The 26618-nt window shown below is 41.5% G+C and overlaps 1 protein-coding gene across 1 annotated transcript; it reads left to right on the top strand.

Annotated features, from left to right (window-relative positions):
- YY1 (YY1 transcription factor) lies at positions 1-26618 on the top strand. The gene is made up of 5 exons (XM_074148587.1): positions 1-1081; positions 10639-10801; positions 20633-20693; positions 23136-23294; positions 24415-26618. Exons 1-5 carry the CDS (start codon positions 385-387, stop codon positions 24595-24597), a joined length of 1263 nt encoding a protein of 420 aa, XP_074004688.1. The 5' UTR covers positions 1-384; the 3' UTR covers positions 24598-26618.

The following is a 26618-nucleotide window of genomic DNA, read 5'->3' as shown; positions in this document are numbered from 1 at the left end:
GGCGGCTCGCTCCGGCCTGTGGCGGAGATCGGTAACCAAGCCTACGGCGCGCCTCCGTAAGCTACTGGGTGAGGCGTAGGGCGCGGCGGGCGGTGCGATTGGCCGCTTGGCGGCGGCGGGGGGCGGATCCCGGCGGCAGCGGCCTCCCGGGGCTGGGGTCCGTCTCGGCGGCAGCAGCGGAAGTCTCGCGAGGGAGCGTAGCCGGGATTTGGCGGCTGGCTGCCTCCCTCCCTCCCTCTCGCTGGCTGCGAGGAGCTGGTGTTTGTGTGGAAGGGGGAGGAGGAGGAGAAGCGAGAGGAGCCCGAGCCCCACCATCCGCCGAGGGGAGCGGACCGGAGCCCCCTCGCCGCCCGCGGAGGAGCTCTCCCCCCGCCTCACCCCGCCATGGCCTCGGGAGACACCCTGTACATCGCCACGGACGGCTCGGAGATGCCGGCCGAGATCGTGGAGCTGCACGAGATCGAGGTGGAGACCATCCCGGTGGAGACTATCGAGACCACCGTGGTGGGCGGCGAGGAGGACGAGGAAGAGGAGGACGAGGACGAGTGCTGTGAGGAGTGCGGCCCGCACCACCCGCCCCATCACTACCACCACCACCAGCCCATGATCGCCCTGCAGCCGTTAGTCTCGGACGGGGACCCGAGCGGGGCGGGCGGCGGCGCGGCCGGCGGCGGCGGGGGACAGCTCCATCTGCACCACCACCACCAGGAGGTGATCCTGGTGCAGACCCGCGAGGAGGTGGTCGGGGGAGACGACTCGGACGGATTGCGGGCCGACGACGGCTTCGAGGACCAGATCCTCATCCCGGTGCCGGCCCCCGCCGGGGAGGACGAGTACATCGAGCAGACCCTGGTCACAGTGGCCGCCGCCGGCAGCAAGAGCGGAGGCGGCGGCTCCTCCTCGGCCGGCGGAGGAGGCCGTGTAAAGAAGGGCGGCAGCGGCAAGAAGAGCAGCAAGAAGAGTTACCTGAGCGGGGGAGGCGGCGGCGGGGCCGAGGGCGGCGGCGGCAGGAAATGGGAGCAGAAGCAGGTGCAGATCAAGACCCTGGAGGGGGAGTTCTCGGTCACCATGTGGGCCTCGGGTAAGTGCGCGGCCGGACCCCTCCCTCCCCGGGCCCCAGGCCCTGCCGGCGGCTGCCCAGCACGGTTCGGACAGTTTTGTTTTGAAGGGAGGCCATGTTTTGATGTGTGTGATGGGCGCCGCCATGTTCATCGCCAGGGCAAGTATGGCGGCTCCCCCGAAAAGATGGCGGGGTCTGCGCTGCTGCCGCCGCTGCTCCTGCCCGGCTCCGGCGGGGGGAAGGAAAGATGGCGGCGGCCGCCAAGATGGCGGCGGAGGGGAGTGCGAGAGGGAGGGCGGCAGCGCGCCGCTGGCTGCCGGACTAGGCCGCAATGGCGTAGTTTCTGCAGCAGGGGGAGGCGGGGTGTGCGGGCGGGCGCAGGGTGCGGGGCGAAACCAGCCTCCTCGCTTCTCCCCCCCGGTCCCCGCCCCGCCGCTGCCGCCGCTCCCCGCCGCTCGTTCCACGCCTGCCCCTCGCCCTTCCCTTCCCTCTCTCCCTCCCTCCCCGGGCCGCCGCCCCCCGCCGCCCTCTGTCCTCCTTCTCCCCCGTTTCCCTCCCCGGCCGCTGCTGCCTTGCCGGCTCCCTGTCGGCCGTTCCTCGCCCTCCCGCCCCGGCCCCCTTTTGGGCCGCGTTTTAACGCCGAAGGCGGGCGGCGGCCCCGGATGAGGCGTGTGCTCCGGGCCCCGACCGTTAGGTCGGGGGAGGGGGAGAACCGCCCGCCCCAGCGCCGCCCGCTCTCCCCGGCCCGGGGACGGCCATCTCCCCGAAATACCGTTTTACAGCTCGCCCGGTGGGCCCCGGGGCCGGCGGCATCGGCCCGCCGCGGTAGCCAGGCGGGGTGTGGGTGGGTCCTCCCCGCCCGAAGCCGGGGGAAGAAGGGGGGGGAAGCACCTCTTGGCCCCTGCGGGGGCTCCTCTCGCCGGCCTCGGAGGGGGCGGCCACAAACAACCGGCCCTTGGGAAATGCCCTTGTCGGGAGCTGGGATCTGACAGCCCAGACCCGTCCCGGGGAGGCCGCGGGAGGACAGGAGCCATCCCTGGTTGGCGCTCGGAGAGCGTTCTGCTTTTCTTCGGCAAGGCCTAACGCTTTAAGTAGGCTCAGGAGTCCGGCTTGCGTGAGACTGTATATGGTTTTCTGAGGAGTTGGCTCTTTTTTTTTTTTTTTTTTTTTTTTTTTGTGGGAGTGTCTTTTGAAGGGAATAAAATCTTGTGAAGGTGTTCTAGTATCTGCGGAGCTTGGAACAAACCTGACGTGTCTGCCCTTCCCACTTATTTTATCTGCCACGATTTTCTGATCCTTCCCCTTAAAATACAGGAAGGAAGAATCTGTTTAGTCAGCAAAAAAGCGTTACTTGTGGCACATTGGATTTTTAGTTTAATTTTATTTCTTTTTTTTAAACAAAAAATGTGTTGCTGGCAGCTAGGCTCTGTCGTCAAAGTTCTGTGCTAAGGTTATGTAAATGTGGAAAAAAGCAGTCAAATAGTATGAGTTCATGTAATACTGAAATTGGTGTATGGTCTTTGAATAGTAGGATGGTAATCTGTCTTGCATATCATCATTTTTATGCTCGTGGTTTTTTTTAATTATTTTTTTTTTTTAAAGAGTTTAGTAAAGATAGATATACTTTCAAAGCTTCTGAGGTAGTTTAAGATGTTTGCTCTCTGTGATGTTTCTGAACGACCAGTAGTTGTTAAAAAGGGCCGTGTTGAAGAAGTGTATTGGATGGCTGAATTCCCTTGGCTGGAAAGATGGGAAGAATGGTGATGCCAATTTTTTACTCCCTTTTTAAATACAGGCAATTACTTAGCGAGTTTGACAGAGTATATGACACCTCTGGTATGTAGTTGGTTGATAGCCCGATGAGTCTGATCAAAGTTCTTGATGAACAGAAAAGAACTTTCATTTAAGAGTTTCCCGAATGCCGTTTAGTAGAACGGGGTTCTGTGTGCTTCTGGGTATCATTGTATGAAACCTGAATAAATCCACTTGGTGGGTTGGGGTTTTCTTTCTTAGAATTGACCATGCAAGAGAGAAAAAAGATGACAGAAACTACTATAGTCTTCTGGTTTGTGGAAGCTACCTAAGATAGCTGAATGCAAGTGGCTGTGTGACTCATGAGCTGGCAGGATACAGGATCTCACTGAGATCAATTGACAATTTCTAGCATGCGCTTGCACTCTGAAATTCGGAGTGCCTGATAGGATGCTTCCTTAGAGCTTCTGCATGCTGATTATTACTCAACTGGAGTGAAGCATGTGTATAATCAATACACTCGATTCTCTTCCCGCGTACACAACTTTTACATCAGGGTAGCCCTATTGATTTCAGTGGTTTTGTTCTTTATGAGCGTGACCGTGCAAGCTCAGTGGGAATGATACCCACTTGTAATTTACTGGAGATTGAATTGCATTGCTACATTCAACTCAATTATATCCATGATGCAGAATACCTATTCTGACTTACTTCTAATGCCAAAAAAAAAAAAGCCCCCCAAAAGCAAAATTGCAAAATAAATAGGCAAAATAAAAGTATTAAAATTTGGCCTCCCCTCCCTGGGTGCACGTGTGCACACATACCCCCGCGCACCCCCCAGCTTCAAACAGCCTTTGATTATAACCTGCTTGGTTAAGAGTGGTGTGAAGTTTTACTGAGCGTACTGGATAGGCTTCTGTGCCTCTTACACAGCTTATTGAATGTTATAGAAGTGGTCTGAAGTGGTCAAATGCTGAGGCTTCATTGTCTATTTTCTGCAACTTTAGAGGGGGAATGGTTGCCAGAAAAATGCCAAAAGAAGCAAAACTGGGGGGGCTGGGGGAGTGGAGGAGCCAAAAAACCCCCAAAATTAACAGAACAAACTACTGGCTTGCGAAAGGGCAGTTGTACTGAAGTTTCCCTGCAGAATTGGGCATACTTTATTTTGAACAAAGATAGTAGTTTTGCCGCTGTATTTTGACATAATTAAAGACTTGCTTGCACACTGATGTAATTGACTGTTTGCTTTAAATGCTTAGCAAAAAGGTTATCAAAAGATGAATAGTAAATAAGGCCATGCATCAGGATAAAACAATGAGCCCTATATTGCTGTTCTCGGCTATTTGAATTGGGAACAAGGGCACTTTGCTCACCACAGTGTGGGAAGACAATGTGAATTAATTACTTGTTACTGTTTTCTAGTGCTGCATATTAGCTTGTACACGGGTGGTACCAAATTTAGCCAATCATAAATTTTTGTCGATAAATAACGAGTCTGGTAGCACCTTTTGAAATGTGAAGAAAACCTCTGGAATATATAGCAATGTGACTAAAGGAGACTGCTCAATCCTTGTCTTGTTACGAGGTTACTTAGAAGTTGCAGTACTGTTGTTGGCAACGGTTTAGACTTACCATAACTTCTCTTATCACCTTGGTATCTATGGTGATATCAAACTTATGACCCATGATGACTTTAATTAAAGTGTTTGGTTTGAAACAGGAATGCTTTGTTCTAGTTCAGATTAGCTTTCCAGATCCTCAGAATGGAATTATTTGTCTGTCTTCATGTGTGAAAGTAGAAACTGAACAAAGGCATTCTATTTTCTGAAAGGATTGAAGAGGTGTATTTATCATGTTCTGTAGTGTGTTACCTATATGCTAATACCTGTCCTCATTATTTTCATTGGGGTATCCTGTAAGGGATTTAAAAAATTGTATATAGTTAATGGTGCTTTCCAAGTGAGACACCCCAATTTGCACTAGGAAAATTGTTTTTATGAAGTGGAATTTATTTGTGCCTTTGCTAGATTCAACTTGAATCATCCTATTTAGTTACTGAGTCCAGGTTGGATACGCAATAGTGATGGGAGAGAGGAAGGATCATTAGAAATCACTTTATCGGATTGCACTTGCAAATCTGATTCTTAGATGCAGCAGCATTTGGGAAGGTGGCGCTGAAATGTGGGCTCCGCCAAATGCTGGAATTTCAAGCAGCTGGGGCTTAATTTTGAGGGGGAGAAAGGTGTTAGTGTAACTGCATCTGCTTCTAGGTGATGACTCTTGACTCTGTCAAGCTTTCAAACCTGAAATAGGTGTTGGCTTAAATTATTCTTGTTATAGATAGTCTGCAGGTTTTTGGGCTGAAATAGCACAACCAAACTAAACATTGCCCACAAACGTTAAACTGCTCAAGTGTCCTATCCCTAGATGGGAAAGACAAAGATGCAGAAGTTACATGCATGTTTTGAATGTGATTCTTGATAATCTAGGGAGCCTGTGATGTGGACCCATGTTTGGAAACTCAGGGGGTTCGGTGTTGGGTTTCTAGAACATTCTTCAAAACCCCTTAAAAAATAATGTATTAAAAAATAGGAGGTTCTCATTTGACTATCAGATTGCAGGGGTGAGAAAAATAATCATCTGCTGTCTGACCAGTTGTCTTACATAGTATAAATGATAGACAAGTCGTTTAGTTCAGTTGTGGGCCTGTATCAAGGGTGGCCAAAATTCTTTGTGATGAAAGATAGGTAATGATCTTCTTACATGAAAAATTTTCATACTGGAGGCAGAAAATTATTGTCAGGTTCCTTTAAAATACTAAGATGATAATCTATTTCTGATTCTGATTAAGGCAAGCGTATAGGCGTCTGGTATTCATAAACATTGAGTCTGCCCTGGCTTTTTTGCCAGTGAACTTTACAGGATAAGGTAGATATTTTCCTGCAGCTGTTTTAAATATCTTTTCAGTTTTGAAAGTGAAATACGTGAACGTGCTTAAATTGCCTCTTTGCCCACCTCCAGACTAGAATCCTCTAACTTGTGGTTGGATCCTTCCCTGCAAGGTCCACGTCACTTGTACGCTGGTGATTCAGAAGGTCATAGTGTTTCGGCACAGCGTCTCACAAGTGTTGAAGTCAGATGATGACTATGGATATCTGCAGTGGTTTTGTCAGTTCATGTCTCAGTAGTGTGAAATAAGAGCTGGGTGACAGGGGGAAAGAAGAACTCGTTCTTCATCTGTGTGCAAGGCACATCAGAGGGAAAGTAACCTAGCAGCCGATTAGGTTAAAAAATGACATACTGTGCAAATGGAATTTTAACATTCAGAAGTGTCTGCTAAATAACTGTATTATTTAACAAGCTAATTATGGTTCTTTGCTTCCAAACATGACCAATGAACTAATTTGCCTGAGGAGATTGCAATGTGGTAGCAATAACCAAGCTGTTACCACAGTGCCTTGGTACTGCACAGTTGCCAAATACATCCTTTATCGCACAATTGCATTTCAGCTGTTCCTAAAAACAAATGTGTTTAACCGTGTGAGCGTAAAAAGAAAATTGAAACTTAAATGGTGTTCATCCTTTTAGTTGGTAAGCAAGATGTCTTTTACCTTGGTACCTTGGGGAGGAAGCTATAGGATTAGGTTTCAGTGCTTTGCTACCAGGTGCACCTTCCGAGTTCCCTTTTGCAGTCCTTATTTTCCACGGGGGGGAAACTGATTGAATAACAATGTGTCCTCTCTGCTCTGTAACAGAGGAGGATGATGGCTTGGAGGCATAAGGGTCTAGAAGTGGAGTAAGATGGCTAAAATCAAGAACAACTGAGGCAGAAATACTGACAGGGCTTCTTGGGTTGAGAGTTAAGGCAGTCATCTTATAAAGCTGGGCATTTTCAGAGATGTCAGCTGGAGCTAGATACTGTTTAGAAATGCATGAAATGAAGTCTTCGAGTCTTGCGAAACAGATTCAGCCATACTTTGTCATTGATCTGTTACACAGAATCCGCAGTTACTAGTTTTATCCCACCAGTAATCTAGCTTCTTCCTACTTCAGTTAGTACTTGGGCTTGATATGCTTTAAACTTTGTTATTTCACCAGTAGAAGTATGTTTTAAGTGGTAGTCAAACGTTATGGCAGGCTAAAATATTGAACTTTTACTGATCTTTAAAAAAAAAAAAAATATGTTTTATGTACTTGCTTCGAAGTGCGGAAGTGAGTCCAGGTAAAGATGCGTATTGCCCATCTATAGGGCACGAGAGAAGTGCAGATGGAGGGACACTGAACATAAGCATTTGTTTAGGTATGTCCTAAACAGGTACATAGAACAACCCAATTTAGACTAAGTATCTATCCCAATGTAATGGGTATAGAAGGGTGTTGGGGTGCTATCTGTGGTATCTTAACAAATCACTATTTTACAGCTCTATAAGATTAAGATTGGACGTAGCTATTGCAGCAACTGGTAGTGCACGTTTTTGTGAAGATAAAGTGGTTAACTAGTCAACATGCATTCATATCGTTGATATTTTTCAGAAGACACGACTAAAATCATGTTCCAAGTTCCTTACAGAAAGCTGCATTAGATCTATAAAACCAGTGCTAAATACACACTGAAGGAGAATGCCGTTTATTTGAGTCTGCTGTACTCTCAAGTGGTTTTAAGGGACAAAATAAAGCAGGTCAGATAGTATATGGCAGTTAATTTCCTTTTCCTGACTGGCTCCATGGTTCTGTCCGTATTTAGCTTGCATGGGCGGCATCTAGATTAGCTTGGCATGGGCATAAACGGCGTGGAGTTACCAGGCCTTATTTGTACTGTACTTCTCCAGAAGTGTCACCAGAATTTCAGGATTGTGTCTCTGTTTTGCTTTGCTTTGGATGAAGTGTGTTTGATTCTCTGATGCTTCATGAGAGGAAAAAGGGGAAATAATTGGATGTAGTGGGCACCAGGACTTGCTTGAAGGCCGAAAACATCAAGCAGTCAACTTGCCCTGTTTGCAGTGAGAATATTGGTTCGCTTTGTCAGCCTGAGTGAAAGTTTGCTTGGACTTTAACCTCCAGACTTTGAGCTGCCTAGTCCAGGTTGGTAGGGCATCACGAACTTGAGATAAATTTGTGCATAGAGGACATAAGTTCTTCCAAATTTCTTCTGAAGAAGTGGGGGAGCTTTTTTGAGTTTTCTTTTGTTTTCGCAATGAGTTTATAATGTCGTTGGGTGGTCTGTATCTAGGATGGTCTGGATACTAAAGAGCTACTGAAGTCTGCTGCTACTTTGTAGAAGTATTTGACTTTTGGTGTGAACTACGTCTTCTATCTTGAAGGATGGTAGCCTGACATAACACTTCAAGGTAAATGTTTTGTATGTTGGTTTTTTAGTCTGTTTTGGTGCAAATTAGTTTTTAAAACTGCAGGTATGTGCTGCTGTAGAGATAGTTTTTTGGTATAGGAAAATCTGATTTTCTTAATTTTTTTTTGTTTTAATTTTCCCATAACTGTCAATATATTAAGGGATACTTTCTCTTATTTTCTACTGTACTAAAGCAATATGTTCATAGTTTTTCATGTTTTACTCCAATATCCTGTGGAATTGAGTAGCTATGGATTTGACTTCTGTTGATATTTGGGAAGGCACTGAAGGGGATTTTCAGTTTGGCCCTGCAATAGCAAGAAAGCATTGTGGGGGCCTTTACGGTTGGGAAGGAAAGAAGAGTTTATGGAATGTATACAAAATTTCCCGGTTGACTCATGCATCTGATTTGAGGCAGGAAATGAAAACTTGTTTCTGTTATGAATGTCATCAAAAAGTCAAACTGGAAGTTCTGGGCCGCTGTTGAAATGGCTACACTGAAGGCAGCTGATCTCATTCTAGTCTGCAGCGTGGAGGAGGCATTGATTTTTAGCTTTGCAGAAGTTCTGTGCTCTTCTGAACTTCACCATGTCTTTTCTGTCTGTGTAGGCATTGCTAAATATCTTTGCTCAGGCTTTGCTCTTTGGAAGAACAAATTGTTGCCAAATTGGAGGTTTATTGACTTGAATTTGTAACTCCTGCAGGTGCTGTGAAACTTAACCATATAATCCTTGCTTAAGGTAAATTCTGTTGCTTTCTTTAAAGCACTGGTAAAGACTGAATGGTAGTGTGGTGAATGGAAGACTAGATCAGAACAAAAAAAATGTCCAAATAGTAACTTTTGTAGTTTATTGCCAGTTTAATGCTGCAGACAGTGTTTTGTTATTAACACTCCTGTCTTTGCAGTGTTGGAGTCTATTTTCCTCTTTCACCATGGAACATATACATGAACTGCTATTTGATCTGGTAGATCAGATTAAACCCCAAACCAGCAGTAACATTTCTAGAAATAGCTCAGTGGCAAACATTAAAGGCAGGCATTACAAACTGAATATAAATTTGTCCTTAGTATATTTCTTTTATCTGCATATGGCTTGTCCTTTCTTTCCTAACTGAAGTTACTGAGTAATGAACAATACTATTTCCTGTTTAGAAATTAAAAAAAAAAAAAAAAAGAAAAACAAAAAAACCCAAAAACAAACAAAAACCAAATCAAAAGAGAGGAAAACGTGGCCTCATTTATTTTATGCCTTATGGTTTGGGGGTTTTTTTCTTTGTTTAAGTTGGGGAAATACTATTTCTGTCATATCACCTTGTATTTCTGTTCCTTAAATGCCACCTGTGACATAAAACTTCCTGATATTTTTGTAAATACTTTGACTTTGCAAGCCCTTTGTGTACAAAGTGATTTGCAGAATCTGCTCCCCGTGCACAGGGTAGGAAAAGTAGCGCAGTGGCAAGTTTATTTAGCTGTGTAATTACAGCCATAGATATGTCTGTTATCATAGGTGTATTTGAGGGTGGAAAACAAGATTGGTGCTGGTGTGAGCACTGCCCTGAAGAATATAGGTGGATGTCTCTGTTCTCTGTCGTCTTTGTGTCCCTTTAGTCTCTGTTACAAAATAGCAAGAGGAGAGAGAAAACATTGTGTCTTGGCATATTCTAAGTCTGAATTTGAGTAGACAGCAACAGCAGGTCTTCCACCTGATTTCACCACAGTCCTTGAGCACAAATCCATAGGAGGAGCTCTAGAGTAGATAAAATAGTGTCTTAACTGGCGTGCAGATCAAAGCTCTGAATGATCCCTATCTGCTGTTTACATAGTAGAGTGGGAAAGAGCTTAGGCTGGCCTCTGCCATGGAAGGAAAGAACTGCTTGGGAGGGAGACACACTGTTTAGGTTTTTTGCTTTTGTGCAAACCTGTGTAGAAGTGTTGAAAAACTTTTATGAGCGGGTGCTGAAGCCCATTAGCAGTTATTTTTAATTTTCTTGTTCCTCCGTGACACTTCTGTTGGAGGTTGAGGAAGTCTGAAGACTCTGCAGTAGAGATAAATAGTCTTAGGGTAAGTATCTGCCACTCCTCTGATAGACTTGCTTGGTTACTGACTGCTGGTGAGATCCAAAGTGGGTATGGTGGAGGTTAGTCTTGAAGAAGTTAAGGCAATTAAATATTTAGGTGTTGTTTCAGGAAAAGTGCTTTATCTTTCAAATGCAGCCAGCATTCATAGGATTATTCCACTTGGTTCCTTATTTGTTTTTGAGTAGATATGCAACTTCTGCTTTTTTTTCCTCACCCAGTGTGTTCTGTGTTTTTCATGCTGTAACTGTATGGATGTCTTTTTGCTCTTTACAATTAGTGTGGAAAGCTGGAAGTGCAGTGTATATAGCAATAGTGAATTTGTACTGAGATGCAGCCTAGTAACTTATATACCATTTTGATCTTCAGTATGTATTGAATTCAGTATTTTGTGTATTTCAGATGATAAAAAAGATATTGACCATGAAACAGTGGTGGAAGAGCAGATCATTGGAGAGAATTCTCCTCCAGATTACTCAGAGTACATGACAGGGAAGAAACTTCCTCCTGGTGGAATACCTGGCATTGACCTCTCAGACCCCAAACAACTGGCTGAATTTGCTAGGTAAGTAGGAAGAAAGGATTTTTAAACTAAAATCTTTTTCTCTTCACTGGTTTAGTTATGAAACTGTTAGAAAAAATAAACGGTAGATTTAATATGGCTTATTGTTCCATTTAATCATCTTCTAAAAAAAGAGTCTTAATTCAGACCAGAGTAGCTGATACTGTGGTAAAGTAACTGAAGTTTATATTCAGCAGTGACTCCTTCAATGACTTCTGTTATTTAGTTCTGGTTGGGTAAGACGGGACCTAAATGCGTTGATAGACTGCAGCTTTGACATGACAGAACATATCTTTCGTGTGAGTAGCCTTAGATTCTTCAGCACCAAAGGATCTGATAAGCGAAATGCTGCTTTCAGGTTGTTCAGTACAAGAAAGCTAGACTACAGTATTCAGTTTGCAAAGCCACTTACTGTTCTTTTTCCCCTGCTTCTTACTTCTTAAGCTGTAGGTCTTAAACTTCTTTTTAATGGAGTCGTGTCTTGCACTTTCAAGTGCCGCTGATAATTGCAGTTTCACAACTAGTAACTACACCGCCTGGGTTTTTCTCTAGTGAGTCAGAATTGGAGCTCGTTTACATATCAATACGCTGACCCGAGTTACAAGGTGACTTTTACTTTCAAATAGAGGCGAAGTGACGGAAGCTGTGTTGTACGGAGGAGCACTCGGTGTCGTGTGTCTCTTCCCCCCCCTCCTTCCCTCCGCAGAGCCCCTGGCTCTGCTGCCGAGACCGCAGGACGGCTGGTGGCCACCAGAGGGCAAATGTGAGGTCACCAGAGAAGTCTGCTTGGACACCTGGAAGCTGTGACATGAGGGTGCCTTTTGGAGCATTTTCTTGGTCCCCTTCTTTGTGTGTGTGCTTGTAATTACCAAAAGAATATGCCTCCACTCAGTGCATGGGCAGCATTAGTGCTGGTGTCTCCAAATATTTGAGCACAACTGTTAGCTTCCTGCAGCTGCTATAATCAGTTTTTCTCATGTTGAAAGCAAAACGTATTTATGAAGCTACACTCATTTTCATAATTTTCATATTTTTTCTGTTACCAGCTGGCTGTTCTTCAGAGTTCTGGTGCGCAATTCTGACACTTAGAGCAGGTGGATGGTCAGATGTTGTTACTCTTACTTAGCGGGTCAGCTAGCAGAGGGAATAGTATGCACTTTTCTATACCACTGGGATTTTCAGCCAGTTGCTAGATGGCAGGGACTGTTGAGACACATGTTCTGGTCTGGCTTCTTGGTGTCCAGGATATACATCTACTCTTGTTTCACCTTTTTGATCCTGATACTTTTTACAAGGTTTTCCTTTTACTCTTCAGTGTGTTTGTGCCGGAGGATTGCCAGCACAGCCTCATCCCACACTTGTTTTCAGTAAAGCCATTGAACTATGGATTTTGAAGGCTCCTAGGAAGATAGTTTTGCAGGGCTTGCTCCCCACTTCAGGCTATCTGATCTGGAAATGTATAAAAGCACATCATGAAGAACTGAAAACAGGGTTTTATATAAAGTGGTGTGTGGTTCTAGCTATTGATACTATTGTTACTTGGTTTACTTTTGTTGACAAAATGATTGTGATTTCACTGAGACCTGCTGAAAGGTTAATACAATTTTTTGTGAAAGCAAATGTTTAAGTGATACTCTGAGTGTACATAGTATTCTAAAACGTTACTTAGACATTTCTGCTCATCGTGTGCTTAGAATGGTATTCTCAGTTATTTTAAAACACGCTGAAACCTTTGCTTCTATTAAATGTTTAAGTAGTGAATAGATATCTTTTGTTAGGAAGTTTAAATAGTTTTTCAGAGGGTATTCTCTGTGCAGATACTGAATATTTTTCTCCAGATTGGTTTGAGTACTTGAAACGATTGCCAGGATTCGGGCTTTTTGAAATGACCAGTTTGCTTCTATCAGATCAGTCTGCATACTTCTTAATATTGTAAAATGTACTGGACCTTTGCATTTTAGTTAGTTTTCTATTGCGAAAACAGTGGCAGCTGGCAGTAATTGAAAATTACCACTTTTTTTTTATTCACGGTAGAATGTTCTAGTAAGTTCTAGTAAGTTCTAGAGCTAGAATTTGCGCTAGAATGCAGATGATGGAAAGATTGAGTTCGATGTGTATAGTCTCTTTTCTGTTAACCTATTTCTGTACAGCAGATAAAATGTAATCCACTTCAGTCAGAAAACAAATATATGGTGGTAGAGTAAGCAACTTGGGGGGACATCACCTTTAGCAATATCCCCAAGTTGCCCAAAACCTATGAAGAATTGTTCTGATAGCTTAATAGTAGATATGTGAAAATTTAAAGCATCTTCTGTTTTAGGAGAGTTTTTTTTGATTTCTTGGTCAGAATCGATGACTGTCTAACTTCTTTACTTGTGCCTTAGGAAAAAAGAAATGTTATGTATGACTGAAATGTATGTTAGATCTTACATATAGCTAAGGCTGAAGAATATGGGTGTATTAAACTTTGAATATTGCTTGTTAAGGTCTTGGTCCTCTTGCAGTGAATCATGTTGAAGGGACTTTTAGCTAGTAACATGAATTCGAGCATTGGTATCTACAAACCTATTTTTATACTGATCAGTTGTCTTGTTGATTTAGATAGCTGTGTGCAGTATGGCTAGAAACCTTGCGTGGCAACCTGGAAGTAAAAACTGAGTTTACATGTACTGGAATTGGGTTTGAAGGTCCCAGGAACACAGTTGTTCATGCTAAAAGAATGTGTTTATTTAGTGTAAAGTTCTGTGAAGGTTTCAAGCATTGCTGGTTGCTTTACTATTCAAAATTTTGAAATTCTCAGCTGTATTCTGAAAACTTTGAGCAGAACATGAAGTTGAAACTGTTACTTTTAAACTTATTGTTTCACGTGCTGAGTAACGTTTTGAATAACAATTTTGTATTTTGATGACTTGAAAAAAGAATTATGCACAGTCCACGTGAACTGGGTAGTAAAATTGTATGCCAAGTGTATTCTGTGCAGTTGAGAGCAAGTTCTTCTGTGTTGCTTTCCTGTTTTCATTAAGGTAGTTGGAAGAATCTCACTATACATCTGTAGAAATTAGCTCAAAACCAGACTAGATTCACTGTTTATAACCACGCAGCTTATTTTGATTAAGGATAAATTGACTAAAGACATTTGCATTGATTCTTAGGAACAAAATTCTGACGTTTAAACAGAAAAAGCTTGAATTCTAGTGGTAATAAATTCCAGGCAAGGTTTTGGAGTTCTGATCATGGTCTAGTTAGTGAGAGGTAAGGCAAGGGTGGTCTCAGTGCTTGAAGTCCTCAGTAGCTCTTCAGCACTTTAAAAAAATACATAAAAAAAATTAAAACTGTAGGAATTGAACATCTGCAGGGGGACAGCGGTGCTGCTCAGCAGCTAGGTGGCAGTAACAGAGTGAGCAGTTACACTGTCTCTTGTGATACCATTGTCTTTTGACGCTTTTTTTAGTGCATTTGTCATTGAGTCACGTAGAAGGAATCCGGATCCTTAAACTGGAATTCTTACAGCTTTTCCTGGAAATGCTTTTATACATTCTAAAACTATTGAAAACACTGTGAATAAACAAGCTGTGTCAGAACATTAAGATGTGTTTGGTAACGCATAGACGAATGACCATAAATTATACCTGGTTGGGCAATTGATCGCCTTTCTACAAATTATTTTCTTCTATTGTAGGTCTCATGCATTTTCTTTAGTATGCTTTAAAAATGCAATAAAAAAAAGGAAAAAAATTGTGGATTTCTCTTAGGCAATCATATCGGAATGTGGAACATGAGTTGTGAATGATCTATTCGGAAAAAAAAAAAAAATCTAATAAATTACCTCTTTCTCCTTTGATACCTTTGACTGGGACACTGGAAGTCCCTTCAAGTGAAATAAAATATTTCAACCAAGTCTAAATTGATGACAAGTAATTCTGTAGTTAGCTATGAAGAAACCATAACTGCTTGGTAATAAGAGCTCAGGGAAGCAGCAGGAATTTTTCTAGTTGGTGCATATGGCACATTCCCTCAAACAGAGCCACTAAAAAGCATATCCCTGGTTGCCCTCTTCCTCCCTCCTACCCTCCAGATAGGTACATGACTGAACTGGCTAAAGACAACAGAAAAGAGACATCAGTAAAACTAAGAAATAAGAGGGGAATATGCCATAGCTGGGAAATCGGCACAGTAATGGGTCCTAGTGGTAAAAACTCCATGGCTTTATCTTCTGCTCTTCTTAGTACCTTTTCTGAAGGAGAGTACTTGTGAGCACTGCCCACACTTTCCATCTGCTTTCCAAAATGGATAGAAAACAAAGGAGAGGAAACTGCAGTAAAGTTTGGAATTGAACACCCTTCTTAGAAGCGACAAAGCATTCTGGTCACCTAGATTTATGACTTAGGCCTCTTTGTAAGGTGCACACTTTTGTACTGGTTTTATTCTTGTTACAGAGAAGCTTAAAAGGGCAGTAAATTGACAATTGCTTTACCCAAAGTGGTCTTCTGGGGGAGGGGAAATCTCTTGCTCTGTACCACACTGCAAAGGTCACCCTGTCTGTTTACACTTATGATAGTCTTCATAACTGGAACAAAACTAGTAATTATTTTTTGCCAGAATCTTGGAGTGAAAGAAAACTTTTTGTGGCACTTCCTACCTAACTGTGACCAGAGCATGGTAAGAAAATAGCTGTGGGCTCTTTGGTTGTAGATAGATTCCTAGGACACCCTGTGCCACTCCCCTTTTGTCTATTTATCCAAAAGCCAGTCTGGCCAGTTTCAGGAGTCTTCAGCACAAAGGAATTATTGCAGCAGCGTAGGGCCATGACATTCATGTTATTTCTGCCTCAGCAGAAGTACAAGGAGAGTGGCAGGGGGAGGAAACAGATCAGAAGTGGCAGTGACGCTGCTGATAAAGAATAATTTCCTCCTCTTCTAACTGTTCTTAGGGATGTGGTCATCAGCCCAGGTGAATATCACTGCTGGTCATCAGAGACCCTCAGGATGTGTCAGAGGAGTTGCCCGAGAGAGAGTAAGGCTGTTTAGGTTAGATTTGCTTAAAGAGGGGGAAGAAAAGATGTGATAACACAGAAGTTTAACAGAGGTGTAAAAGGAAGATGACAGAACAAAGAGGAAATTCTATACTGAATTTTGCTTTTAATTACGGATTTCCTTTATTCCTTAACACTGTTTCTGTGGCTAACTTTTAAAATTGGATGTATTTACAAGACAATAATAGGTTGCAGAGATTGACAGAGGTTTGGGGTGGGGATTGATTCTGTCAAGATACAGTTCTTTCACTTCAGCTGGGTAGATGAAAGGAGGTAGTTAGCTGTTACCTTTCTGATATTGCGCAGTGACAGAGTTGCTTTCTTTATTTTGAGGAACTGAGTGGTTTGCTACCTGTGATTTCACTTGGTCTTCTTTATGTGTGGGTAAGAGAAGCTGTTGGATTGCACACCTTCCTCCTCCCTCTGCTGTCCCTCCACTCCCCCAGAACAAGTTAACAGACTTGGCCTTTGATGGCAGTGTCCCAGTGCCTTGATCCAAAAGGTACACTCGCTAAATTTTTTGCAATTGGCTAGTCTGCAGTTGCTACTGCTAGGTCTGGACCATCTAAACTCGCTGCAGAAATGAAAATTCTGGTCTTGCCGTGTAAATTGACTTTCTGCAAAGGCAACCATTTCGAAAGTTCCACCCAGGTATTAACATATGTGTCTGTAGTTGTTTTAAATACTGGTATGTGTTAGAGATCTGTTTTTGATTAATGTTTCAGGCTAAGAAAACTTGGATGAAGCTGGTAGAGATGCTCTACTGGGTGGGAGCCAAAACTCTAACCACCAGCAAGAGCTACCTGCAACAGTGTAATTAAGATCAACAGCCCAGGTTCTAGTCTGGTCTTCTTTTGCAGAAAGTTAATTTTAAAGTAAGACCAAAATCTTTTTTTCTAATACATTTGAATATGTAAGTCTTTAAATTCTTCTTTGAGTGATTGCCCATATGGATTCCACAGCCTCGTGAGCAAGATGGCATTTTAGACAAAATGATCTGGCGTGGCTGTGCCTGTGGTGTACGTGTCCTCACACCTTTAATCCAACTGTATGAAGGGCCCAGCAGCTTCTTGTTGCCTGTGGCACTGAGACATAACCTGGACACTGTGTGCTGCCTCTTCCTGTTGAGATGCCTCCTTCTGTTTTCTTGAATAGCTTGACTATTCTGTGGAACCCTGTGCTTATACACAGTCTTGTTCTGCATTTTAAGCTTAAGTTGCCCCCTTCTCGTATTTCCAGGGGAAATAAAGAAAAAATCTGCCTCTTTATTAGCTAAACTAACTCAGCTTGTTGCAGAATGGACGCTCATAATGTTACATGCCTGCGTAGACACTGAACTGAAAAATGTAAGGTGTATGTTGAAGCTCCAGTCTGTCCCATGTCTGACCATCCCGTGCAGCTGCAGTTGGTTCCTCAAGCTTCCTGACTACACTGCCCAGGGTATTTTCCCTCTCACTCTACTTCAGCAGCCTTTACAGATGACACTGGTGCAGCATTTCTTTCTTAAAGATTCACTTAATACCAGAGGCAATATACAAGAGTTACGAGTAGGATTTAACACAGTGATCGGTGAGGTCTTAAACCAAGTGGAGTGGGGGGAGAGAGAAAGCGAGCGCTGCCCACTAAAGCTATTTACCACATCACTTGTTAGTCATTCCCTTTCTGTCTAGTCTCTCTCTTTGCAGGTGGTCAACTAAGACTTTAGAACAATAGTAATTTTACTCATTCTGATGATGCCACAGACACAGATCTTGGGCCTATGAGTTTTTTGCTCTGTTTTTTCGGGCTGGGAGAATGACTCAGCCAACATTTAACAAGTTGATAGAGTTAGAAGTAAAGGAGGTGATTTTGGCACCAGCTTTGTCCCCTAAGCGTGTTTCTCCTCTAATGGCATTAAACCACGGCACTAACAAGACAGGGCGTGAGAGAACATAAAGTATTCTTCTGTGCATCCATTTTCACATAACACATGCTCATTTCTGTGCCTTTTCCTTTTGTAAAAGCCATAGAGACAAAATAAGGAGAATCCCATGCAAAGGGTAGTTGAAAGCTTTCTGTAGAGGTACTGTAAGAAAGAGTGTGCGTGTATGTGTGTTTTCCTGTAGCCTCAGTACCTGTAGCACTGTCAGTCTAGAACCTCACTGGGGAGTGTAGTCAGTCAGTTAATCCCAATCACTGGTTTGGATTTAGGTATTTGTCTCAAACCAGGACAGTATTTAATACATTACTCAAAGAGGCTGTGTAAACTAAACACAGCACAATCATTCTGTATTCCAGTTGGATTATATAAATGCAATCTAATCAATGCGGTCATGTAAGTTGTTGTTCTGTAACCTTGGGGAAAAAAAAAAGTGATCAGGAAGATTAAGATAATAAAGAGGCTGGTCTACGGGAACAGATGCAGTTTGCTGTGTTCAGGATGTTCCCGCCCTTAAATTGATGAACTGTTCAGGTATGCTGCTGGCGATGGTGTGAGAGGAGCTTTGTCAATACAAGTACCTCACACCCATCTTCTAGGAGCTGTTAGTGTCTGTAAATGAGAGAATTGTTGAATATGATACTCTCCAGCTTCCATATTTTTGTCACATTTGTATTTTTAACCGTGCAGGAGACTGCAGTGTTCTTCAGTTAGCACTGTATATATGTTCAGTGTAGTCTGGAGATGCTGAGCCAGCAGGAGTTTCCTAAGTGTCCACTCAAAGAAAAGAACAGATGCAGCCTCTAAATCCTTGGGTTTTAATGTTGTGTCTGGAGTGGCTGTCAAGTGCTTTAGTCCCTACGTGATCACTTGAAATGTGTTACATCTGCAATACTGAGAGGAGTCAGATTGTTGAAGTGACAAATGATAGGAGCCATAGGAGACTTCTTCCATCACGTATGACTCCACTGTTAGTTCTTAAGGAGGTTTTCCTGGATCCGGTCTTCAGGACTTCTCAGGGAGGTTTTTCACTGCTCTTGCCTTAATTCAGCCTCACAAAGCCTTCCGTTGCTGTCCTCTCTCGTCTGTCCACATGAAAGAGGCAGGTGAAACCGCAAATTTCAGCCATACACTTAGGCATGTGACAGTACTGAAGGTGACTGGACCCTGCCTGCAAAGAAACAAATGTTTATGTGGTTGAATTTTAGCTTATTTTCCCTACAATTCTTGGGAATTGTTTGAATATTAAGAAGTTGCTGTTTAGCTGCTCTCAGATCAGTTACTAAAAATGCACATAAAAAAGTATGTGTATGCAGTGCTTGGAAATCTCTTCACCCAACCCTGTGCTTCCGTATCTGTTTCCAGGAACTGAACAACTCATAGGGATTAAAACTGTCTTGGATAGCAAGAAACTCCTCTCCGTCTTAATGTTAGGAATAGTGATTCTTACAATTCTAATTCTTTTGTTAAATTGAAGCCACTTACATCTGTTTCATTGAGGCTAGAGAGTACACCAGAAAACCTTTTGTTTGACTTACAGGTATGATCTGTAGCTACCTCACCATACAAAACTATCTGTATTATTAGGAAAAGTCATCCAGGAACTCGCATAAACAGACTAACTCCCCTTCTACAGTAAAGTCTTACAATGCACAAAAACTCATTACTTAAGTGAATTTCCAGCTGTATGAGGGGCATTTACAGGACAAGGGGTAATGGTTTTAAATTGGAAGAGGGGAGATTTAGATTAGATATTAGGAAGAAATTCTTTACTGTGAGGGTGGGAAGTTGTGGATGTCCCATCCCTGGAAGCATTTAAGGCCAGGGTGGATGGGGCTTTGAGCAACCTGCTCTAGTGGAAGTGTCCCTACCCATGGCAGGGGGGTTGGAAGTTGATGATCTTTGAGGTCCCTTCCAACTCTAACCATTCTATGATTCCATGATTTACACCTACCTACCTTCACCGTAAGGTGGAGATAAGCCATTTCTTTTTGATTTTTTTTTTTTTTTTTTTTTTTTAAGACAGCACTACAGATTTGAGAAATAAAGATTGGTAAAAGTGCAGTGCATTTCCCGGGAATAACATCCACAGAACTGACTCTTCTCTGCCATTCAGACAGGTGGTTGTTACAACAGGGCTTTTCTAGCACTGTTTTCTACAGGGAGTCTTACTGCTTTGAAACATCTAACACATGCAAGCAATAGTTTGCTGGGCTCCTTATCTAGTCAATGAAGACTAATTGTGCCCATAAAGTAGTAGTGAAGATCCCTATCAGTGACAAAGAGTAAATAGATGATTGCTTATCAGTTGCCAAGAGTGGAATCCGTGTGTACATAGATTAAAGTAAAAATAAGTGCAATTTCTGTGGTTATAACTGATGCCTACGCTGACTGTGGAGATTCCACAACTTGCCTGCCTTTCCTGGTTCTGTAGAGTTTTCTTCTGAAGTCTTGTGTGGTGAAAATACTGAAGAATGATTGAGGCTATTCTGTCCGTCATGTCCTGGTGTAGGGATGGAGAGGAAGTAAAGATAAATAGGCCACATGAGTACTGGCACAGCAAAAATTGAGTTTTCAAACAGAACCTCCTAATTACAGTTAGTATAAGTCAGAAGAAAATCCCTCTATTTCCACATATTCAAAGGATTAGGAAGGTAGTACTAAATATTGTATTCTGTATTTGATAGGTCCTTCTGGAAAAGCTGAACTTTCCAAATGCCAAATTATACTGTTAATGTTATTATGAAGGTTTTGAAAATATTAAAGTGAGTACTACTGATGCACGTAATATTAGTGAATACGTGTGCGCCTTATGGTAGGGGAGAAGAGCTGTCCACTAATATTTTTCTACTAATGTGTTGGTTTTTGTTTTTTTATCTTTAAGAATGAAACCAAGAAAAATTAAAGAAGATGATGCTCCACGAACGATAGCTTGTCCTCACAAAGTAAGTGAAGTGCTCAGCTTCTGACTAGTAATTTGTAGACCAGAATTTTGTCTTGATGTTTTCTCTTCAGAATGAATAACTAAAATATCTTACTGTTAATAGACTACACTCAGTTAACTGTATTTTAGTTATTATTCTTTAGAGGCTTCCTTAAAAACCTTTCATTGAATAATATATTATTCCCCTTCCTTGTCTTAAGGTTAGTGCATCCCTAATCTTCTGGTAACCATGATGCACAGTCCCTAACATGCTGGTTTTACTGTTGTGATTTCCTGCCACCCAAGAATACATACTTGAAAGAATGTTCTGAGAGCTGTTCAAAGTACGTTCCTAAGATCTATATATCCTCTGCTTGGAAACTATGACAGATTTGGAGTCTAGATCAGGAATCAGCAATTTATGGTGCAGATGCCAAAGTCAGCATTATTGGAAGACTGAATTACATTCCACAGAGCTGGAAGATGCATCATCTTGAAAGAGAGAGAGGCATCTTGGAGATATGATTCTGATCCACTAGTAGTGGGGAAGCCTCTGTCTTGAATAAATGTTGCCAGTCACCTAGACTGGTAGCATCTGGCTTTACTGCATTATCCAGCTTTTGTAGAGCTTCTCTTACCTGACTTAGTCTGTAATGAAAAAAGACAAATGCAATCTTGCTGGCTTCTGGTCTAGATGAGTGTGAGCCTAAGCAAATAATCAGGGCAGATGGCTAATAGTACATGAGTAGAAGGCTTCTTTCTGACAGCCGTAGTCTAAGGAATTTGCTGGATTCATTCCTCTGTGCTTTTATTGATTTCCAGTTCTTCATGTTCTACATGTTTTTATTGTAGTATAGTATGTGGAGATACAGGAACAGTTACTCCTTACGATACCAAGGAATGCTGCCTTCATTTCTTTGATTTACTTTTTCATAGCCTCAACTTCATCTGAACAGGGGAAAAAAAGACTATTCTGTCCTTCCATTTTCTCTCTTCTAGTGTTCCTAGGCTTTGTGCATTTATGACTTCAGTTTAGAAAGCAAAAATATTGCAGATGTAACTGCTTGTCTCAGAGGCAAGCAAGGGCTTTGAAATAAATGCAAAGAAAAAGTTGATATGTTTATTTTGGTGCTGCTTTGCCCCACCCAGTTCTGTTGTGTGCAGTGAATGGTACCACAACGCTCTTAAATCAGCCAAAGAAATTCTAGTGCCTGAAGAGAGAATTCTTTCTGAAAGTGGTATTTCCTCCTGTTTTAAGAAATGAGGCATATTTAAATGTGGTTATTAGTTTTGAAAAAAATAATTTCCAAAGAGGAAGCCTGTGGAATTTAAGATTAGCAATTGAAAGTTCCTTTAGGTTCTATTGTCAAATTTTATGCCTCGTAATACAGTGATGTTGGTAGACTAGTTTTATGTAAGTTTAAACAGCATCACTTGGAGTACAGATATAATTTACAGCTGTTAATAGGATTTCATGAGGGATTTTGAACCTTGAGGAAGACATTTATAAAACATATGATAGATGACTATTGATTGTCACTAAAAGAAAAAAAGGTATAGAAAGATTAGGTAAAGAGAGCCCCAGGTCTCTGCTGGCTTAAGTGTACTTTGGCATCAAAGTAGTATTCCTGAGTCAGTGCAGCATGGATCTCAGATTAAGACTTGCGATGCTGTATCTCAGTTAAAGTGAGTGTATTTTGCTTTTAGGTTGAGTTGGCACTAACTCAGAGATTCTCCTAGTTTACTTAGTATCACTTTGTAGGTTTAAACTGTAGAAGCAGTGGCAATCTCTTTATATCTCAAGGTGGTAGCGATCAATCAGCTGCTGCCAGTTTGGACAAGGTAGTCTCTGTAAGCTGTTACATGCTGGAAACCCTTTTGCTCCGTTTCTTCTCAGGAATGAGAAGGAAGAGGACAGTATGTTGGGAAATGGAGTGGTGCACATAAAAATTGGTACTATTAATCTGTGGTATGTTAGATGATATATCATACATCGTAGTATTCAGAATGTAGTACACTGAAGAATATACCATATGTATCCATGAATTATCATTCTGTCTTTTGTTTTGGTTTGGTTTTTTCCGCTGAAACTGTAAGTGCTTTTGTTTGGTTTATTCATTTGCTTCTATCAGAGCCGCATCTTCTCCACAATACTGTCCTGTTATTCATAATACTAAGTGAGGAGAGGGTTTGAGGGGTCTTCGTTTGGGATTGTGTTTTTTGGAGTGTTCTTTTTTTTTTTTTTTTTGTCAGCTTTTCAAATGAATGGTTTTCTTAGTATTGGTTCTTTTGTTTGTGTTTTTTTTTTTTTTCTAAATAAATATAAGGGCTCCCCTTTTCAGGGCCAACTTTTAAGAAAGTATTTGGGATATAAAATCGTTTTAAATGCTTGTACTGTAGCAGATAAAACCTTCTTTATCAGAACTAGCTTATCTACTAATTGAGTTTCACTGTTCTTTTTAAGGGCTGCACAAAGATGTTCAGGGACAACTCCGCCATGAGGAAGCACCTGCACACTCATGGCCCTCGAGTACACGTATGTGCAGAATGTGGCAAGGCTTTCGTGGAGAGCTCAAAACTAAAGCGACATCAGCTAGTTCATACTGGAGAGAAACCCTTTCAGGTATTGGTAACTTCCAGACATATGTACCACAATTTATTTGATAAACTTGTGTAGGCTGTAACTCTAACCTAGTTTCCATATGGCTTCGGGGATACTATGTCTTTTTCTAAAATCGGATGAGGCACTGAGTGATCACCTTAAAAATTGGAAGTCCCCTTAAGCTATTTAGGCTATTGTTTAACTATTTCTTTGGGCTTTTGTTAGAAATTGGCAATTGTGTGTACATGGGAGATGCTTCCCAAAATACGATGTAAAGTTATTCACTTTAAAAACGAAGTCTGCAGTTACTACTGAATGAGGAAAATGTCTCTTTCTCCTCATCATCTTTTCAACTTAGCACTTGTGGACACTGAGACTCAGGGCTGTTTGCTCAGTTGACTCATGGTACTAATTTTGAGTAATGGGTATTAATCAGTTTTCATGGTGGTAGTCACTGAATCTCTTTCTGTTCATGTCAAGTTATGTGAGCTTCTGCCACCAGAGGCCCCCTGCCTACTTCCTATGATACTCCTTATTAGTCTTCTTTACAGGTATTCATAGTCTTGAGCTCCAGTGTTCTCCAGTACACGGTTAAGATGGGTATTCTCTGTAGATTTTTTTTTTAAATAAATTCTTTCAGGAACTTGATTTGCAGTCCTTGGGCATTCACTTAGATGTGTATGCTGGATCTGCTGTGTTGTAAATATAAGTATTTACTGCTAAACGTTCTGCCACTTGTATTCCAACCCCATCTTAAAAGTAAAACTGGTAAAATGAGTGAATTGTCACCGAAAGGGAGAAATTCTGACCTGAAACATTTTTTCTGTTTTCTAGTACAGCGTAGCGAAATACTGGTTTAGATGTAGAGAAAGGTGGTTTTAGTGAAGGCATTTGCTTGCAACCTGGAAGTTATTTCCCTCTTTGAAAATAGATATACTACTGTGGTAAAACAACCCGAAGTATTCATTTTATTTTTCATGCAGTTTACAAGTGATGTCCACAACTTCACCTATAACAGCCTTTAGCGTTTTAGCTTCATGTTTGCTCAGTCTAGTGATTCAAAGAAGAATATTGTTTTAATCAATGACAGAAATGAGTGCTATTTTGTTAGCTAATGGAGTCTGTCTTTTCCTTTCAACAGTGTACATTTGAAGGATGTGGAAAGCGTTTTTCACTGGACTTCAATTTACGCACACATGTGCGAATTCATACTGGCGACAGGCCCTATGTTTGCCCATTTGACGGCTGCAATAAGAAGTTTGCGCAATCAACTAACCTGAAATCTCACATCTTAACACACGCTAAGGCCAAAAACAACCAGTGAAAGTTGCAAGAGAAAGTTCTTGAACTCAAAGCATCTTAACAGGAGTATGAATTGAAAATAAATACGCCTCCCCTTTGTATATTGTTTCTAGGAAAGAATTTTAAAAAAAGAACCCTACAAACCTAAAGGACGTGTTTTGATAAGTAGTAAATAAAAAGCAAAAAAAAACCAACAAAAAAAACTTTAAGGTGACATTGCTAAGATGCTCTACCTTGCTCTGTAATCCCGTTTCAAGAACACGGTGTTTTGTAAAGTGTGGCCCCAACTGGAGGGGGTCTGTTCATGAACTTGCATCAAAAAAGACAATTCTTTATACAACAGTGCTAAAATTGGACTTCTTTTCACATTCTTATAAATATGAAGCTCACCTGTTGCTTACAATTTTTTTAATTTTGTATTCCAAGTGTGCATATTGTACACTTTTTGGGGATATGCGTAGTAATGCTATGTGTGATTTTTCTGGAGGTTGATAACTTGCTTGCGGTAGATTTTCTTTAAAAGAATGGGCAGTTACATGCATACTTCAAAAGTATTTTCCTGTAAAGAAAAAAAAAGTTATATAGGTTTTGTTTGCTATCTTAATTTTGGTTGTATTCTTTGATGTTAACACATTTTGTATAATTGTATCGTATAGCTGTAATGAAATCATGTAGTATCAAATATTAGATGTGATTTAATAGTGTTAATCAATTTAAACCCATTTTAGTCACTTTTTTTGGAGAAATACTGCCAGATGCTGATGTTCAGTGTAATTTCTTTGCCTGTTCAGTTACGGAAAGTGGTGCTCAGTTGTAGAATGTATTGTACAGGCACTGACCTTTTATTAACACCTGATAATATGTACATCCCGTGTAATAGAAAGGGCAACAATAAAACAGTGGTCCTAAAGAAAGAATATGGCAGAAAATGATCTGTAAGCACAGTCTATTTTCTTTTGTTGTCCAGAGCAATCCTAGTTCCTCTTGACCTCCCAGAAATTGGAAGCTAAATAAACTCAAGTTTCCTTTACTTTGCATTCAATTGCAATGATTTATGATGAAATTAGATAGTGCCACATGAGGTGGTTTACCCAAACAGAATTGGTGACTGTAATTCCGATTTTGAGTGACCTAGACTTCCACTAACTGGAATGGTGGATCCGGAGACCTGGCAGTGTGGTGGGGAGTTTTCCGTGTGCCTGGACAGCAACTGGGTAAAACAGGAGAGGAAACAGCTAAATGGGCACCTTTGTTTAGTCGGGATAAGGAATCTTGGAGGTTTAAATGCAATAACAATAGAAAGTTGGGGAACGGTAGGGTTTGAGTGGTTATATTGGAAAAAAAGAAAATTGTCTTTTTCTTTTGACTGGCTTGTTTGACTGAGTGTAATGATGACAATTGTTGGAACTTCACTGGACACCTTTTACTTCGAAACAGGAACTCAAGAGTTCTCAGAGAACTTGATGGGGTTTTGATGGTGTAGCTAAAAGTGGTTACTACTCACTTGTTCAAGCGTTCAAAGTAAGAAATTTGCAGATACTATAGTAAAATGTTATGGATTAATAAACATAATATGCACAGAAATGCATAAGTATTACTTTTTAGAGGGATGTGACATTTTAATGTAGTAAAAACTGTTGTTAATCTTTTTCTGAATTCTGTTCTTAAAAGGTTCATCATATTTTTCATTGCTAATACCGTAAAACTTACTTTTGAGTCCGGTTTTGGTGATAGTGGAAAAAACATGGGCAATAATGAAACTGCACTTAAGAGCAAGGGAACTTTCGTCTGTACATAAGTTATTCTGAACACTGCAGCTCTAGTCTGAGGTTATTAGGGGTAGAAAGAAAAAGGGGGCATTTAATTGTAAAGTATGCATTAGAATTTTGGCAGTATTTTTTTTTTTTTTTATATAAGCAGTTCTTGAACAGGACAGTAAACTGAAACTTGTATAGTTATAGTTAAATTAAATTCTGTGTACAGTTAAATTAGTGTATATTCTTTATGGAAGGAAATAAAATCAGTTCAGTCTAGTTCTAATTG

This window comes from Numenius arquata, chromosome 6 (genome assembly GCF_964106895.1).
Source record: "Numenius arquata chromosome 6, bNumArq3.hap1.1, whole genome shotgun sequence".
In the NCBI taxonomy this organism is placed as follows: domain Eukaryota; kingdom Metazoa; phylum Chordata; class Aves; order Charadriiformes; family Scolopacidae; genus Numenius; species Numenius arquata.
Note: the sequence above shows the minus strand (reverse complement) of the source record. Positions and strands in the feature narration are given on the sequence as shown.

What these genes read in the sequence shown, in the direction of transcription:
- YY1 (XM_074148587.1), top strand. Translation starts at nt 385, where the DNA reads ATGGCCTCGGGAGACACCCTGTACATCGCCACGGACGGCTCGGAGATG. An exon ending in CAACTGGCTGAATTTGCTAG is followed by an intron (nt 10,802 to 20,632) that starts GTAAGTAGGAAG and finishes TTTATCTTTAAG; the next exon opens with AATGAAACCAAGAAAAATTA. An exon ending in CTGGAGAGAAACCCTTTCAG is followed by an intron (nt 23,295 to 24,414) that starts GTATTGGTAACT and finishes TCCTTTCAACAG; the next exon opens with TGTACATTTGAAGGATGTGG.